Source organism: Eurosta solidaginis, chromosome 3, assembly GCF_040869045.1.
Source record: "Eurosta solidaginis isolate ZX-2024a chromosome 3, ASM4086904v1, whole genome shotgun sequence".
Taxonomy (NCBI): Eukaryota; Metazoa; Arthropoda; class Insecta; order Diptera; family Tephritidae; genus Eurosta; species Eurosta solidaginis.
This window is the reverse complement of record NC_090321.1, coordinates 110,427,520-110,442,773: the sequence shown is the minus strand read 5'-3', so window position 1 is coordinate 110,442,773 and position 15,254 is coordinate 110,427,520. Positions and strand designations below refer to the sequence as shown.

Below are 15,254 nucleotides of genomic sequence, written 5' to 3'. Positions count from 1 at the left end.
TTAATCTTAGTCAGATCACTAATAGTTCCTTTCATTTCGTTGGGAGGGTTAGTGTTTGGTGGTGATATAGACTGCAGGTCTAGAAATAAGCTACAACTTGAATTGAACAATTGTGCAAGATATATCTACTTGAAGCGTAAATTTGACCACATATCAGAGTTTTCGATTAAAATACTTGATTGCAGTCTTACTACCTTCCTAAACTATCGCAATCAATTTTTCCTGAATAAATTAATTTATAAAAAACAACCAGAATACCTATTCCGAAATTTATGTTTTGCTAGATCTGACAGAACGTGTAACCTCATCGTTCCACGCCATAAATATCTCTCATCATCAAGGACGTTCTTTGTCAGTACTATCAAAGTATGGAACTCATTACCTAATTTTATTAAAAATGAGCCCAATGCATCGCGCTTTAAATTGGCTTTGTCTGAATTTTTTGATATACGAAAAACACTATTCTAGCTATTTTCTCGAATCTACATTGTCTATTTCTGTTATTTCTTTTATATTAATAAAAAGTGCGAACGTCAAGCTGTGAAGTTGTGTTTTGATTTCTACTGTGCCTTATTTTGTCTTAAATAAATAAATTTGTTTGTTTAAATAATTATTGTGCTAAAAATAAGTGTAAACACGTTGTGTACTGCATTCGCAATTTAAAGTTCTGCTTTTCTTTACTAAAATAAATTGTATCTTAAAAATAATTGATAAAGTGTGTATATCCATACATACATACATATTTGCCGAGTCACTTTGCATATTTGTTGTTGCATTTGATTGGCATTTACATATTTTCAGTTTTCAATTGCTATTTGCTCGTGCACATTTACTTCATTTTCTTTTCACTGCCACAGCTGTTTGCATTGTGTGTTGTTAAGCGTCAGTTAATAGCGATCTTAAACTGCACATACAGTGATCTTCAAACTGCTCAAACAGTGATTTTCTTACTGTGATCTCCAAACTATTTTCACTGCCTCCGTCTGTTTAATCAATTTTACTTTAACTTATAATGTCTTGCAATTTTGTTAACTGCCAATTGAAAGGTGATACCGAGCGTTTCGTGTTGTGCTGGCTTTGTGATGAGCTTGCTCATATGAAGTGCGCTAGTTTGACAGCAAGGGTGTGTGATGCGATCAACGATAACAAGGGTGTGCGTTGGTCGTGCTTGAAATGCAGATCCACCGAAGTGGATCTTTTAAAGCTTTTCAAACATACCCGAAACGCATTCTCCGAAATCGGTAAGGAACATTCTACATTAGGGGATAAATTCAAGTTTTATGAAAACTTGTTTAAAACTTTCAAATGTATTACCGATTCAGCTGCTAATGCTAACAGCGACAGTCGTGACAGCAAACGAAAACGAACTGATGTCTCGGCTGGCGTATTGACCCTAGACCCCGTTCAAAACATCCAGAACCCAATCGTTCCTACACCTAGCACGATAGAATTAATAAACTTAGCATCTCCAAGTCCTCTTACAGTAGAGCCTTCAACATCAAAGGCACCTCCAACAAAACTAGCAGCTAGAAAAAATATTGAACCTGCAAACCGTTCTCAGGCGACTGAGCCTGGAACTAGGAAGTTGGTTGTAGTCCCTCCTAAAAAATCGATATTCGTGTCAAGATTCGACAGGGATACTACTGAGGAGGATCTGAAATCGTATATCTTCTCAAAAAGGAAAACCCATGACGTAACAATTCGGAAATTTAATTTTAGTTATGAAAGAAACGTATCTTCCTTTAGATTAGATGTACCTATTGACCATTTTGACACTATCTTGAGTAACGATTTTTGGCCCTCTGGGGCACTTGTGCGGGAATTTGAATATAGGCGGAATAAGAGTGTTCCAAACTTGGCAAAGATCCCTGGTAATAACACTGAGTCAAAAAACTGAACGAAAAATCTGCTTTAGATATACTTTACCAAAATGTTAGAGGCTTAAACACCAAGTTAACAGAACTGTTTTTAAAATCATTTAACTCAAGCTACGATATAATTGCTTTAACCGAAACCTGGCTGAAACCTCATGTTTTTAACTCAGAGATCCTCTGTAATGACTACCAGATATATCGAAATGACCGCCTGAACAGGGTTGGAGGTGGGGTTCTGCTTGCTGTACACTCTTCAATACCATCTGAAGAGATTTGCGTAACCGCCACCGATACAACTGAGTTCTTGTGCATACGCACACAACTAGCAAATATCCACATTTATTTGGCCATCTGTTATATCCCGCCATCTTCTGAACTGTCCGTTTATATGAATCACATTTCCTTGCTAAGAACTGTTAATTCGATGCTAAAGCCTTCCGATTCCATTATTGTCTTGGGTGACTTCAATATGCCACACATATCATGGTGCATCTCTGACTTTAATATCGTACCAGTTTCGTCAAAGTCTTCCAACAATGAATTTCTAGACGGAATGTCTGAGCTGTGCCTTCAACAAATCAACATCCAATCGAATAAATTCGGAAGAGTGTTGGATTTAGCCTTTGTGGATGATGAATCTAAATATTCCATTAGTCGATGCGAACCCATTATTGAACCTGAAGATGCTTACCACCCTTCCCTCAAAATAGTTTATGAAGTTGTAAATTATGCTTGTAACAGCGGAAATAAACGATACGACTCCAGTTATCGCTTCGACTTTGCGAAGGCCAATTTTAAAAAATTAAATCGTGATCTATCTCGAATAGTGTGGCCAACATTTAATGCTGATGTGGAGCAAAGCGTTTCTCACTTTTACAATACCATTTACTGTCTTTTTGAAAAAGACGTACCTAAGCGGATTTGTGTACATTCCGATACAAGCCAAGTATGGTTCACTAAAGAGCTGAAAATTTTAAAGAATAAAAAGTCTCGATCTTTCAAGTTGTTCAAAAAGACGGGTTTACATAACCATTACTTACAGTACTCGATTCTACGCTGCAAGTATTTTCAATTGAACAAAAAGTGTTACAAAGCTTATCTTTGTAAAATGAAAAGAAATATAACTTGCAACCCGAAGGCATTTTACGGATTCGTAAACTCTAAACGCAGGGTGAAAGGGTTTCCATCATCCATGAAATTCCAAGATAATATTTCCAGCGATGATCAAGAGATCGCCGACTTCTTTGCGGAATTTTTCAAATCAAATTACTCTATTGAGGCCAACGTTCCACCTAATGAATACCCATACCATATTGATTCATGTTATTCAATCAGAGCTCCATTTATATCTTCAGAAGATGTATTATCTTATTTAAAAACTTTAAAAGTATCATATTCATACGGCCCCGACAGGATCCCGACACACTTTCTTAAAAAATGTGCCGCAAACATCTATCAGCCGCTAACAGATTTATTTAATTTATCTTTAATTTATGGCGTTTTCCCAACAATATGGAAGGAATCTTTTCTTATTCCGCTTCATAAAAATGGAAGCAGGTCTTCAATAGAAAACTACCGGGGCATAGCAAAGTTATCCGCTATCCCAAAGTTATTTGAGGCTATTGTTACCCACCACCTAACATTCCCTATTTCCCCCGTAATTGCAAGCTCGCAGCATGGGTTCTGTAAGGGCAAATCACCTATCACCAATTTACTAGAATTTACCACCCACGTTTCTAATGGATTTAGAAAAGGCCTTCACACTGATGTAATTTACACCGATTTCAGTAAAGCTTTCGACAAAGTATCACACCCATTACTTATTCATAAGCTCAGTCAACTCGGTTTTCAACCCCGTCTTATATGTTGGATTTCTTCGTATCTTGGTTATCGTACGCAAAAAGTAATCTTTAAAAATACACTTTCTGGGGTCATCAATGTTTCTTCTGGTGTTCCTCAGGGCAGCCATCTTGGCCCGATTCTGTTCTTGTTGTTCATAAACGATATATCTGGTACAATTAAATACTCAAAAATCTTGATGTACGCAGACGATGTAAAACTTTTCAAATCATGTGCCTCGGTTGAGGAACATTCCTTGCTTCAAATGGATTTAAATCACTTGGTTACCTGGTGCAATGTAAATTATATGCCGCTCAATCTCAAAAAATGTAAATTCATGTGTTTTTCTCGGAGAGTTTCGCCACCAGCTTCATATACAATTAACAACTATAGTCTAGAAACTGTAAATAATTTTATTGACTTGGGAGTCATGATGGATTCCAAACTTAGTTTCAATCTTCATATTAATGCTACAGTGAATAAAGGCAAAGGTGTTTTTGCATTTGTTAAACGGTGGTCAAAAGAATTTAACGACCCTTACATAACTAAAGCACTTTTTACAACATTAGTTAGGCCAATATTAGAATACGGCTCGATAATTTGGAATCCGCGTTATCAAGTCCATGCAGACAGTCTCGAATCAATACAAAAACAATTTTTACTATTTGCCTTAAGAAATTTGCAATGGGACTCTTTAACTAATCTTCCACCTTATACTAATCGATTAAAGCTTATCAATCTTCCAACTCTTGCTAGTCGAAGGGAAATGCTTGGTGTGATATTTATGACAAAACTTTTAAATGGATCAATTTCGAGCCCATTCCTTCTGAATGAAGTGAACTTTTGCGTTCCCTCTCGGACATCGAGACACTTCAAACCTCTTCTGCTGAAACAATGTAGAACGAATTTCGAACAAAATGAACCTTTTCGGCGTTTATGCCAAGATTATAACTCTCACTCAAACACATTTGATAGCTCGGACTCCCTTTTTTCTATAAAAAAGATTGTTCTCACCTCTCTAAATTAATGTATAATACGTTTGCTTCTGTTCTCTTTAAGTATTACGCTTGGCTGATGAAATTTCTTCTGTAGCTGAGCAGTCTCAGATCGTGACGCTTGACAAACCGCTGCCCATCAAAGACTCGGCAAAACAAAAAAAAAAGTTATTTTATATATATATAAATCGATCGCGTGAACAGGATTAGCCTGGTTTCATTGGGCCACTTGAGGGCAGCGCGCTGCCACAACGTCCATTAAAAAAAAAAAAAAAAAAAAAAAAAAAAAAAAAAAAAAAAATATATAAATATTGTTATACTCACATTATTATATTGTACACATATCCAAATATCGATGTACTTTAAGAGACAATAGTCTCACTTGTACTTGTGTTAAATAAATTGAATTGAATTGAATTGAATTGCAGTGGGACAAGGCTTTTCATCACAAAACTTTTACGGATGTTATTGAAGCAATTCCTTTTATCGGAAAATTTCGAAAACCAAAAAGTTTAAAACCAAGGATTCCATTGATAACGATAGATATGCGTTTTCAATTTTAAATGCCTCAAATTTCCTATCCATATCAATGAAGCTCAAGGACGGTCATTAGCTGGGATTCAAGGGATTGATAAGTGCAATACAAACCTTTAGAGCTTTACAGCTTCTGCAACCCAATTGTCAACCTAACCTACGTGAGGGAAGTCCTGTTACAAATATGAGGTTATCATACAACAAAAGTCATTAGCTGTAGCAGAAGTCAATCTTACCAACTCATGTTTCACCCATGGCCAATTACGCGTAGCCTGCATATTTTTATAGAAACGTGGGGTAAAACCCACGGGCATAAGCTAGTATAATATAAATCCCATATAACCGATTGTTCGGATTAGAGTTTTTCAACATTATTCCCTGATTTTAACAGCTCAAAGCTTAAAATTTTACCAGATGCTTACATATATGGAATACGTTTTTGTCTGAAAAAATCGCCAAGACCTGTTAAATCTTTATTATATTCCATTAAGCTGATTGGTCAGATTTTACAAATTTTTCTAATTCTATCAGATTATCGTTCAGCCCCATTCATGAAAGTTTTCTGAGCGACCGAAGACAGTCCCGCCTTTATTTGTTTTTTAACCATTTCGGACGTTGTATAAAACTCATCTTATGACCATTTTCTCAAGTAAACTTCAAGGTTATCTGTCCGATAAAAACATTTTTTATGAGCAAAAGGTATTTTTATAGAGCAGATATGTTTTAAAGTTCTCATGAAAAAATGGCCCTTAGACTTGTCAAAATTTTAAGAAATGTAAAACGCTATTAAGTGACAGGAATTGAGCAATTTCAGAGATATTTTTACAATGTCAAAATAAAGATGTGAACGATTTTTCTCTTTCTCATTCCTGTGGAGAGCATATAAGAAAACAATGTGCTTACCTTCAAATTTATCAATGTGCGCGTAATGCACTTGCAGAACAATATATTTAATAGGAGTGTCAAGTCCAACCTTAAATCCAACTCCGTCCGGTAATTTCAGTTTTGGTGCATCTCTCGCCCATGCATAAAGAATCTATTTAATATAAATATTTAAATTTCAATGATACCAAATTTTGTTTAAACCATTTATTCTTTTTTAGATATGAACGGGATTTAACTTCACTTTCTAAAACCTATGCATTAATCAATATGAGAAGTTAAAAGCACAAAATTGAGCCATTCCTGGGCTTTCCAAAAAATACGTGTCATAACAAAATGCAATAATTAAAAAAAAAATTGAGTTAAACATTTTGTTATGTTTATATTAGGTGGTGGGTTACGGATTACTGGTATATTTCTTAAGGACGATTTAAGGAGTACTTTAGGAGTATTTAAGAAGTATACGAGTACTACACAACTGATTCCCATACCTATAAAAAATTTGGTACAATTTACATTGCTGTTAGGCCAGGATCACCTACTTCTACCTACCCTCTGCCAGTGTGGTATGAAAAGCAAAACATTCGTAACCATAGGCGGTATAAATCAAGATATTTACATAAAAGAGTGGTTGCAAATTCTTAAACTGTCACTTCTGAAACAGCATAAGAGTTTAGTTTTTTTTTTGCCTGTTTTATAATCGTATCATTATAGTTCAAAAAAATCACAACCTCCCAAACTAGGCCAAGAACACCCTTCTACATTAGTGTATGGATTTTTTTTTATCAGGAGTATAGCAAAAACGTAATCTACAGATGATTCTAAGAAAAACTGCTGAAGACACCATAGCTCTAAGTCCGATTTCGAGTCCCCCACTTTTGCAAAATAGATATTTTGCCATATGAATGTAGGGTTTGGCAAAAAATCTTCAAAGCTTCTGATAGGGCTTACTTTAAAGGTATTTTACGTACATTTCAGAATTTGTATTAATATCTATAGTGTTTTTGAATTTTAGTAGAGATTTCAGGCTTAAATTATGAGAAATTAGCCTAAAATTAACTTTTAACTACTATATTATCATTTTTAACAAATTTCTTATGGATTTTTTTTTTCTTTACGGCTTTTTGTATTTAAATTTAAAATGGATGAACCAATGATCATCTGAATCCACTTCATCACATATACTTGAACAATATATTATTGCATCTGGTTTATCAAGTGAATTAAATAATCTGAATTCACCGTCTAGTCGTGACATTTTAAGATTTTTTTTTAAGTGATCATGCTAAAATTCAAAGTAAAATGTTTTCGCATAAAAATTTAACCTTCTTTTTGCAACCTTCTACTAAATTCGTATAACTAAACTGTTGAATTAATAACTCCAATGTTCAATAATGCAAAATGGTCTTTATTAGAATACTCTGAAAATACTTCACAATAACACTTATACTTCGCAACTGATAGCGTGCTTAAATCAAACTGATTGCTCATGCCGCAGCTGGTGCTGCTTTTATACTCTTCGGTTTCCTCGTTGGCATATTTCTAGGCATTTCCTCTTCTAGATATGTGTTATTATCGGCTTAGAGATGATTGTATGCCTTAGTTTGCTAATATTCGTTACACTGCCCTCCACCTAAGTCTGATCGTCCCGATCAGACAAATTTCCTGATCTAAACGCTGCTAGCATCTCCAAATTAACCACCCTTCTATTTCGTGGTTTCCCAATGGTTTGTATGCGGTAGATTCTCTTCACAACTTTGTATGAGCCTTCCCAACTGCACCGAAATTTGGATGGAACACCTTTCCGCCGGTGAGGGTTGTATAACAGTACCAAATCCCCCTGAAGAAACCTTCCGAATTTTTGTTCTCGTCGTACCTGTGTTTCGTCTTACTACTCATTACCCTGGGCCATTCCCTCACACTCTCTTCTTTGGCCAATGGAGAACTACTTCGCAGAGCTTGATCTTGATGGATTGACTTTGCGTCATCAGTATCGTCTTGACGTTTCATAACTGTAGTGCGCGCCCTGGCTTGAAACTACCCCCGCATTCTTTCTGGGAAATTTTTCCTTCGTTTTTGTGCGTCCATTTGGATTTGTCAATGCCAGTGTTTCTCTCGCAGGTAGGACCTTTGATTTCGCTTTATTTGGCCCATTCGATCCATCAACCTTTGCCCGATCTACTGCCTTTGACTTTGGTGGTCTTTGTCCAATCGCCTCCACCAGCACTCGCTTACTGCTGAACCCTTTCTCAAAACTGAAGTTTAGTGGTACATCCGGGTTCTTATAACGCATAACCCTTCTCTGCATATCGATCCTGATGTCATGGTCAACTAATAAGTCCACACCCAATATGACTTCATCAACGATCTCCGCCACAACGAATTTGTGTAAAACCATGACCTTCCCAATGAAGACTTCACAGATCACTTCTCCCCGGACTTGTTCATACTCGCCAGTGACCGTACGCAACCTTGCTCCAGGTAATGGCTTTACTCTCCTGTTGATCAAATCAGATCGAATCAATGAATGAGAAGCGCCCGTATCTACAGTCAGTACACGTTCCTTGTCATCCACATTCCCTCTGACGGTAAGACTGCTTGATTTCCTTCAAATTTGCGACACAGATATCACAGGACATTCAACAGCTGGAGCTATCTCTCGATCTCTACATCTTACTCGCTCTTGCTCATCCCCTCCTGCTTTGTTATTAAGATCACCCATGTTGTTGAAACCACTAGGATCAAGATCGCAATGACGTGAAATGTGACCGGGCTTCTGTCTCCTATGCTCGATTCCGTATTGCCTCTCTAGTGCGCCGATCAATGCTTCATAACTGTTACGTTCGTATTCTGGGATGGGCTGTAAGATTTCCGCTTCAGGCCCTTTCAATGCCACAAATACTGCAGTAACTTTGTCTTCAGCACTCCAGTTGTTCACTGCTGCGGTCTTCTCAAACTGAATCTTAAACACCTGGAAAGGAACAGAACCGTCAAAGGATGGTGTTTTTACCTTTGGATTACTCGCTAAAACAGCTTGGCGATTTAGTTGTAACTGCTCCATACGACCCTTCAAATCGTCGACTTCTGGCTGAAATTGAGCGATTTTTGCATCCTGGGTTTCCAGTTTTGATGATACCCTTGCTTCCTGTTCTGACAGTTGCGAGGATGTGCGCGATTCTTGTGCTTTCAACTGCTCAGCCATATATGTCTTCTGTTCTTCTAACTGTGTTTCCTTCTTAGATGTAATCTGTGTCGACATTTCTGCAATACGTGTCTTCTGTTCTTCCATCTTGGATGTTATACGGTTCTCCTGCGATTCCAGTTGAGATGACATTTCGGTTGATATTTGTGACGACATTTGCTTCAATACTGCTAGTATCGCGTTAGTGTCAAAACTTGCCAATGGATTCGGAGTCTCTATCTTCTCCTCCAGTTTAGTCGCTGGCTCTTTTCCACATCAGGATAAAAGACATACTCTTCCACAGTAATTCCTTCCAACTCCAACACGTCTCGTAGCCGTGCTTGAAGTTCAATCTTATTGCAGGTTGTATTCAATCCATGGTTCTCCAACTCCTTTTTCAGTTGCTGGATCCTTAATTCACTTAACTTTCCCATGTCCAAGCTGTATTCGAAATCTTCAGGATTTATTCAACAATTCCTCTTCTGACACCAATTGTAACGAATTTAGGGAAATTCCGCTTATTTGCAACCTTCTACTAACGTTCGTATCACTAAACTGTTGAATAAATAACTCCAATGTTCAATAATGCAAAACGGTCTTTATTAGACTACTCTGAAAATACTTCGCTATAACACTTATACTTCGCAACTGATAGCGTGCTTAAATCAAACTGATTGCTCATGCCGCAGCTGGTAATGATTTTTTACTCTTCGGCTTTCTCGTTGGCATATTTCTAGAATTTACTACTTAGTTACCAGCTATAAACTACAGATGCACGTTTATAGCTTCTCACATAACGATATGCGCGTATATAAGTGAGTAATAATTATTTCATACTTTTGTGAGTATCTCAGATATATACATGTGTTTGTGCATATCTCTCCGCTTCTTTTATGTACATATGTGTAGACATAATGATTGATTTGTTTATGAAGATGCAAGTGAGTGCTTAGTATTGGCTTAGAGATGATAGTATGCCTTAGTGTTGCTAATATTCGTCACAATACCAACAGTTAGTGATGATCCAACATACGAACTACTTGGAACAGATATGGAAACAGGTGAAGCACAAATTGCAAATGAAGCAGTTGCAGAAGTATCTGTTACAATGGAACGAGGATATTATACTCAACGATACGATGCTATAAATATTGCTATGATGTGTGACAGATCCGGTGTTTCAGATAGAGTTGCTTCATGTTTAGCAACAGCCCTTTTCGAAGATATACATTTTCGAGATGTTCGTGGTGAACTTGTCATAATTGATAAATCTAAAGTTGCAAGAGAAAAATTTAAAGCTAGAGATGAAGTGCCTCGTAAACGATACATAGATTCCAACATATTGGATGGCAGAACAAATGATTCATTAACTAGAGAGAAAATTAATGAGAAATTTCATACAAATATGGTAAAAGAACCCCATTTAGTTGTTCTAAAAGAGCCTAATGCTGTATTACTTGGATATGTTAATTTGAGTGAAGAAGAAAATGCAAAACACAAATTAAAAAAATTAAATTAATTCTTCAATGGCAAGGAACTGTCAATAGATCAAATAATTGGCATATGTAGCGATGGAGAACCAGCTAATACTGGAATAGAAAATGGTGTTATAAGACTTTTTGAAAAGCTTTTAAATAGACCACTGCACTGGTTTATATGTTTGCTTCATTTCAATTAATTACCATTTGGTCATTTATTCAGAGCATTAGATAAAACAGTCAGGAGTGGACCAAGAGCAGCAAGTGGAAAAATATACAAAGACATTCAAGACTGTGAACATTTTCAGGCATGCATTTGTTAAAATTGTTTTATAATATTTTTTCAATCAAATTAAAATAGGAAAATTATACTAATTTTAATTGATCTAAAAGATTTACTTTTCAGGTTATAAGTGATTTTGAACCAATAGCATTGGAAAATATGCCTTGTATGATCAGTGATGAACAAGAACGAGAATTATCTACAGATGTTAAATATTTATATCCAATGGCCAAAGCAATTTCAATGGTGCTGTTTCAGTTGATTTAGCTAAGATAAAACCAGGACCAGTTCTACATTCTCGATGGCTAACCACACCAAGCAGGGTATTACGTCTATATATAACAACTAATACACCATCGGAAAATTTGAAAACTTTAGCAGTGTAAGGATAAAATAAAGTCATGCCAAATAACATAATGTAGCCTATGTGCGTGGGGCTTAAGTTGCGTTTGACAGGCGCAACCTAAGTGGACGGACGTGTCCTTTTAATAAAGTGTTTTCGTTCTTTATATTGCGGTCAAGAACAATTTAAAGCGTGGCGAAGACTACCGCCACGGTAGCGTAGTCTTTATTTAATTAAAATATATTGTCGACGGTGTGGAGGCGGCGTCCTCCTAAACAGCATCGAAGGAGGCGGCCAGGTAACAATCAGCAGCAAGGAGGTAAAAATTGAATATTATATATTAAGCCACACATGTAGTCCGATGCATATCCAATATTGCGACCGTGAGGCTGGAGCCTGGTCAGAAAAAAAAGTGGAGCAGTGAAGTGAAGTTACAAAGCGCAGTGGCAGTGGGTATATGAATCGTGTGATTGAGAAAAAAAAAGACATTTTGATTAAAACGCAAATAACAAAATTTTGTAAACGGAAATTTTTAATTCTGGAAAATTCCAATCGTATCATTAGTTACAGAAATATAGTAAAAATTGAGCGGTGCTGTACCATTAGATGACACAACGGTGCATTTTGTCACGCCGTAAAAATCTAACGCGCATAACGGCACACAAATACCCACTCCAACAACATCAGCAGCATCACGCAAATAGCAGCAGAAACAACTCCGTCAGCAGCTGCATTGGCGACGGCAGCAGCAGTGCTTACGGCAGCAGTAGCAGTCATAAGTACTTATGTAGATGTAGCTTTGCCTTATGTATATAGTTTTTTCTACGTGTGTATAAATACTTAAGATTTTTTTTCTTCACATTTTTTCAATAGCAACGGGCGCGCCCGTTTGCATATGGGGTAAAGTATATCAACCGTTCCACTTAAAAAGCTTCATCGCTTCGATTTGAATGAAATTTGGTGAAATTGCTATGCTATATGGTAGTGGTAATTTCAATTAAGTTCGCTCCTAAATTTTGGATGGTTACTGAGATATAAGCGTCTGAATTCTCAATTTTTTTGTGGAAGCCTTTTTTCTATAAATCATAACTCGTGTAATTGGCTTTCTAAGAAGAAATTAATAAAACGGTTTCCAAAGAATTTTTTCCATTATTTTCATTATAAATATAAAAAAAATTTTTAGAAAAATTTTAGTAAAAATTTTATTAAAAAAAATTTTTTTTATTTTTTTCCAAAGAAAAGACATTTTAAAAATTATTGTATTAAAGAAATTTTCGCGTGCCAAAATAAAATAGGTATCATTTTAAAGGAAAAATATCAAGCTTTTATTTAAAAATAAAAATATGAAAAATGCTCCTCGTTGAAAAAAATTAAAAAAATTTTTTTTTCACAAAATTTTTACTAAAATTTTTCTAAACATTTTTTTATATTTTTTTGGATTTTTTGATATGAAACGGTGGTGCTGTAGAAGAACCGAATATATGTTTTTTTGATTACAACGGTGCGTCCTTTTATATAAAACACTTGGACTTTTTTTTGCCAACACGGTGCGTCCGTCTAAATTTAACCACTAATAATACAACAGTTTTCAACAATTAAAAAAAAAGTTTCGAACCATTTTATAAATTTCAACATTTGCATTTAAATTTTTTTTTTCTCAAGTTTCAACTGATTTTACAAATTAACATTTTCTTCAAATTTTTCATATTTTCAAATTTGTTCATACAAAATATATTGTCGACGGTGTGGAGGCGGCGTCCTCCTAAACAGCATCGAAGGAGGCGGCCAGGTAACAATCAGCAGCAAGGAGGTAAAAATTGAATATTATATATTAAGCCACACATGTAGTCCGATGCATATCCAATATTGCGACCGTGAGGCTGGAGCCTGGTCAGAAAAAAAAGTGGAGCAGTGAAGTGAAGTTACAAAGCGCAGTGGCAGTGGGTATATGAATCGTGTGATTGAGAAAAAAAAAGACATTTTGATTAAAACGCAAATAACAAAATTTTGTAAACGGAAATTTTTAATTCTGGAAAATTCCAATCGTATCATTAGTTACAGAAATATAGTAAAAATTGAGCGGTGCTGTACCATTAGATGACACAACGGTGCATTTTGTCACGCCGTAAAAATCTAACGCGCATAACGGCACACAAATACCCACTCCAACAACATCAGCAGCATCACGCAAATAGCAGCAGAAACAACTCCGTCAGCAGCTGCATTGGCGACGGCAGCAGCAGTGCTTACGGCAGCAGTAGCAGTCATAAGTACTTATGTAGATGTAGCTTTGCCTTATGTATATAGTTTTTCTACGTGTGTATAAATACTTAAGATTTTTTTTCTTCACATTTTTTCAATAGCAACGGGCGCGCCCGTTTGCATATGGGGTAAAGTATATCAACCGTTCCACTTAAAAAGCTTCATCGCTTCGATTTGAATGAAATTTGGTGAAATTGCTATGCTATATGGTAGTGGTAATTTCAATTAAGTTCGCTCCTAAATTTTGGATGGTTACTGAGATATAAGCGTCTGAATTCTCAATTTTTTTGTGGAAGCCTTTTTTCTATAAATCATAACTCGTGTAATTGGCTTTCTAAGAAGAAATTAATAAAACGGTTTCCAAAGAATTTTTTCCATTATTTTCATTATAAATATAAAAAAAATTTTTAGAAAAATTTTAGTAAAAATTTTATTAAAAAAAATTTTTTTTATTTTTTTCCAAAGAAAAGACATTTTAAAAATTATTGTATTAAAGAAATTTTCGCGTGCCAAAATAAAATAGGTATCATTTTAAAGGAAAAATATCAAGCTTTTATTTAAAAATAAAAATATGAAAAATGCTCCTCGTTGAAAAAAATTAAAAAAATTTTTTTTTCACAAAATTTTTACTAAAATTTTTCTAAACATTTTTTTATATTTTTTTGGATTTTTTGATATGAAACGGTGGTGCTGTAGAAGAACCGAATATATGTTTTTTTGATTACAACGGTGCGTCCTTTTATATAAAACACTTGGACTTTTTTTTGCCAACACGGTGCGTCCGTCTAAATTTAACCACTAATAATACAACAGTTTTCAACAATTAAAAAAAAAGTTTCGAACCATTTTATAAATTTCAACATTTGCATTTAAATTTTTTTTTTCTCAAGTTTCAACTGATTTTACAAATTAACATTTTCTTCAAATTTTTCATATTTTCAAATTTGTTCCATGCTTCCATTTTTCAAATTTTCAAATCAAAACACAAATCTTCCATTTAATGTTTCACATGTCTGAATTTCCATTTTTCAAATTTTCATTCTACTTCAGGTTTTTTTTAATACGTACATTTTCCAACAAAATATAACAATATAAGACTGAGTGAACTAGATAAGCAGTCTGCAGGTACCCTATAAATTGTAATTTTTTTTTCTTCATTATAAACGGTGGTTCCGTGAAAAAACAAACGATCAAATCAATTAAGATTTTCTGAATAAAGCGATACGTCCGTGATTACCACATTTTTGAAATTTTTACCAATTCATACTAATATACTTTTGTGCCATTTTAAATTCAATTACTTCTTACAGATCTTTCATACAATTATATTTCAGTTGCAATTAATTCTTCCAATAAATTTCTAAATATTTCGTTAGCGACAATTCACTGTAAATCAGTTCCCTTTTCTAAATTTTTTTTTTCTTTTTCCTCAACATTTCAGCTTCAATCATAAATTCCTACATTCAAATAAGCGCTTCATTAATTTAGTAGTAGTTTAAACTAAATTCTTTTGCTCTTCTTACAACTACATATGTATAACCTTATAGATAGGAAGCGAGTTCACAACACTTCAGATTCAGAAC

General features: G+C 35.1%; 1 protein-coding gene across 1 annotated transcript in view; it reads right to left on the bottom strand.

The window, feature by feature from the left end:
- The window catches only part of Phm (Peptidylglycine-alpha-hydroxylating monooxygenase), a 316,703-nt gene that overhangs the window by 72,022 nt on the left and 229,427 nt on the right, over positions 1-15,254 (bottom strand). The window contains exons 6-7 of the mRNA XM_067777129.1: positions 8,802-9,371; positions 6,146-6,278 (exon numbers count right to left, since the gene is read on the bottom strand). Coding sequence (XP_067633230.1) covers positions 6,146-6,278; positions 8,802-9,371 — 703 coding nt within the window. The remainder of the gene's footprint in view (positions 1-6,145; positions 6,279-8,801; positions 9,372-15,254) is intronic.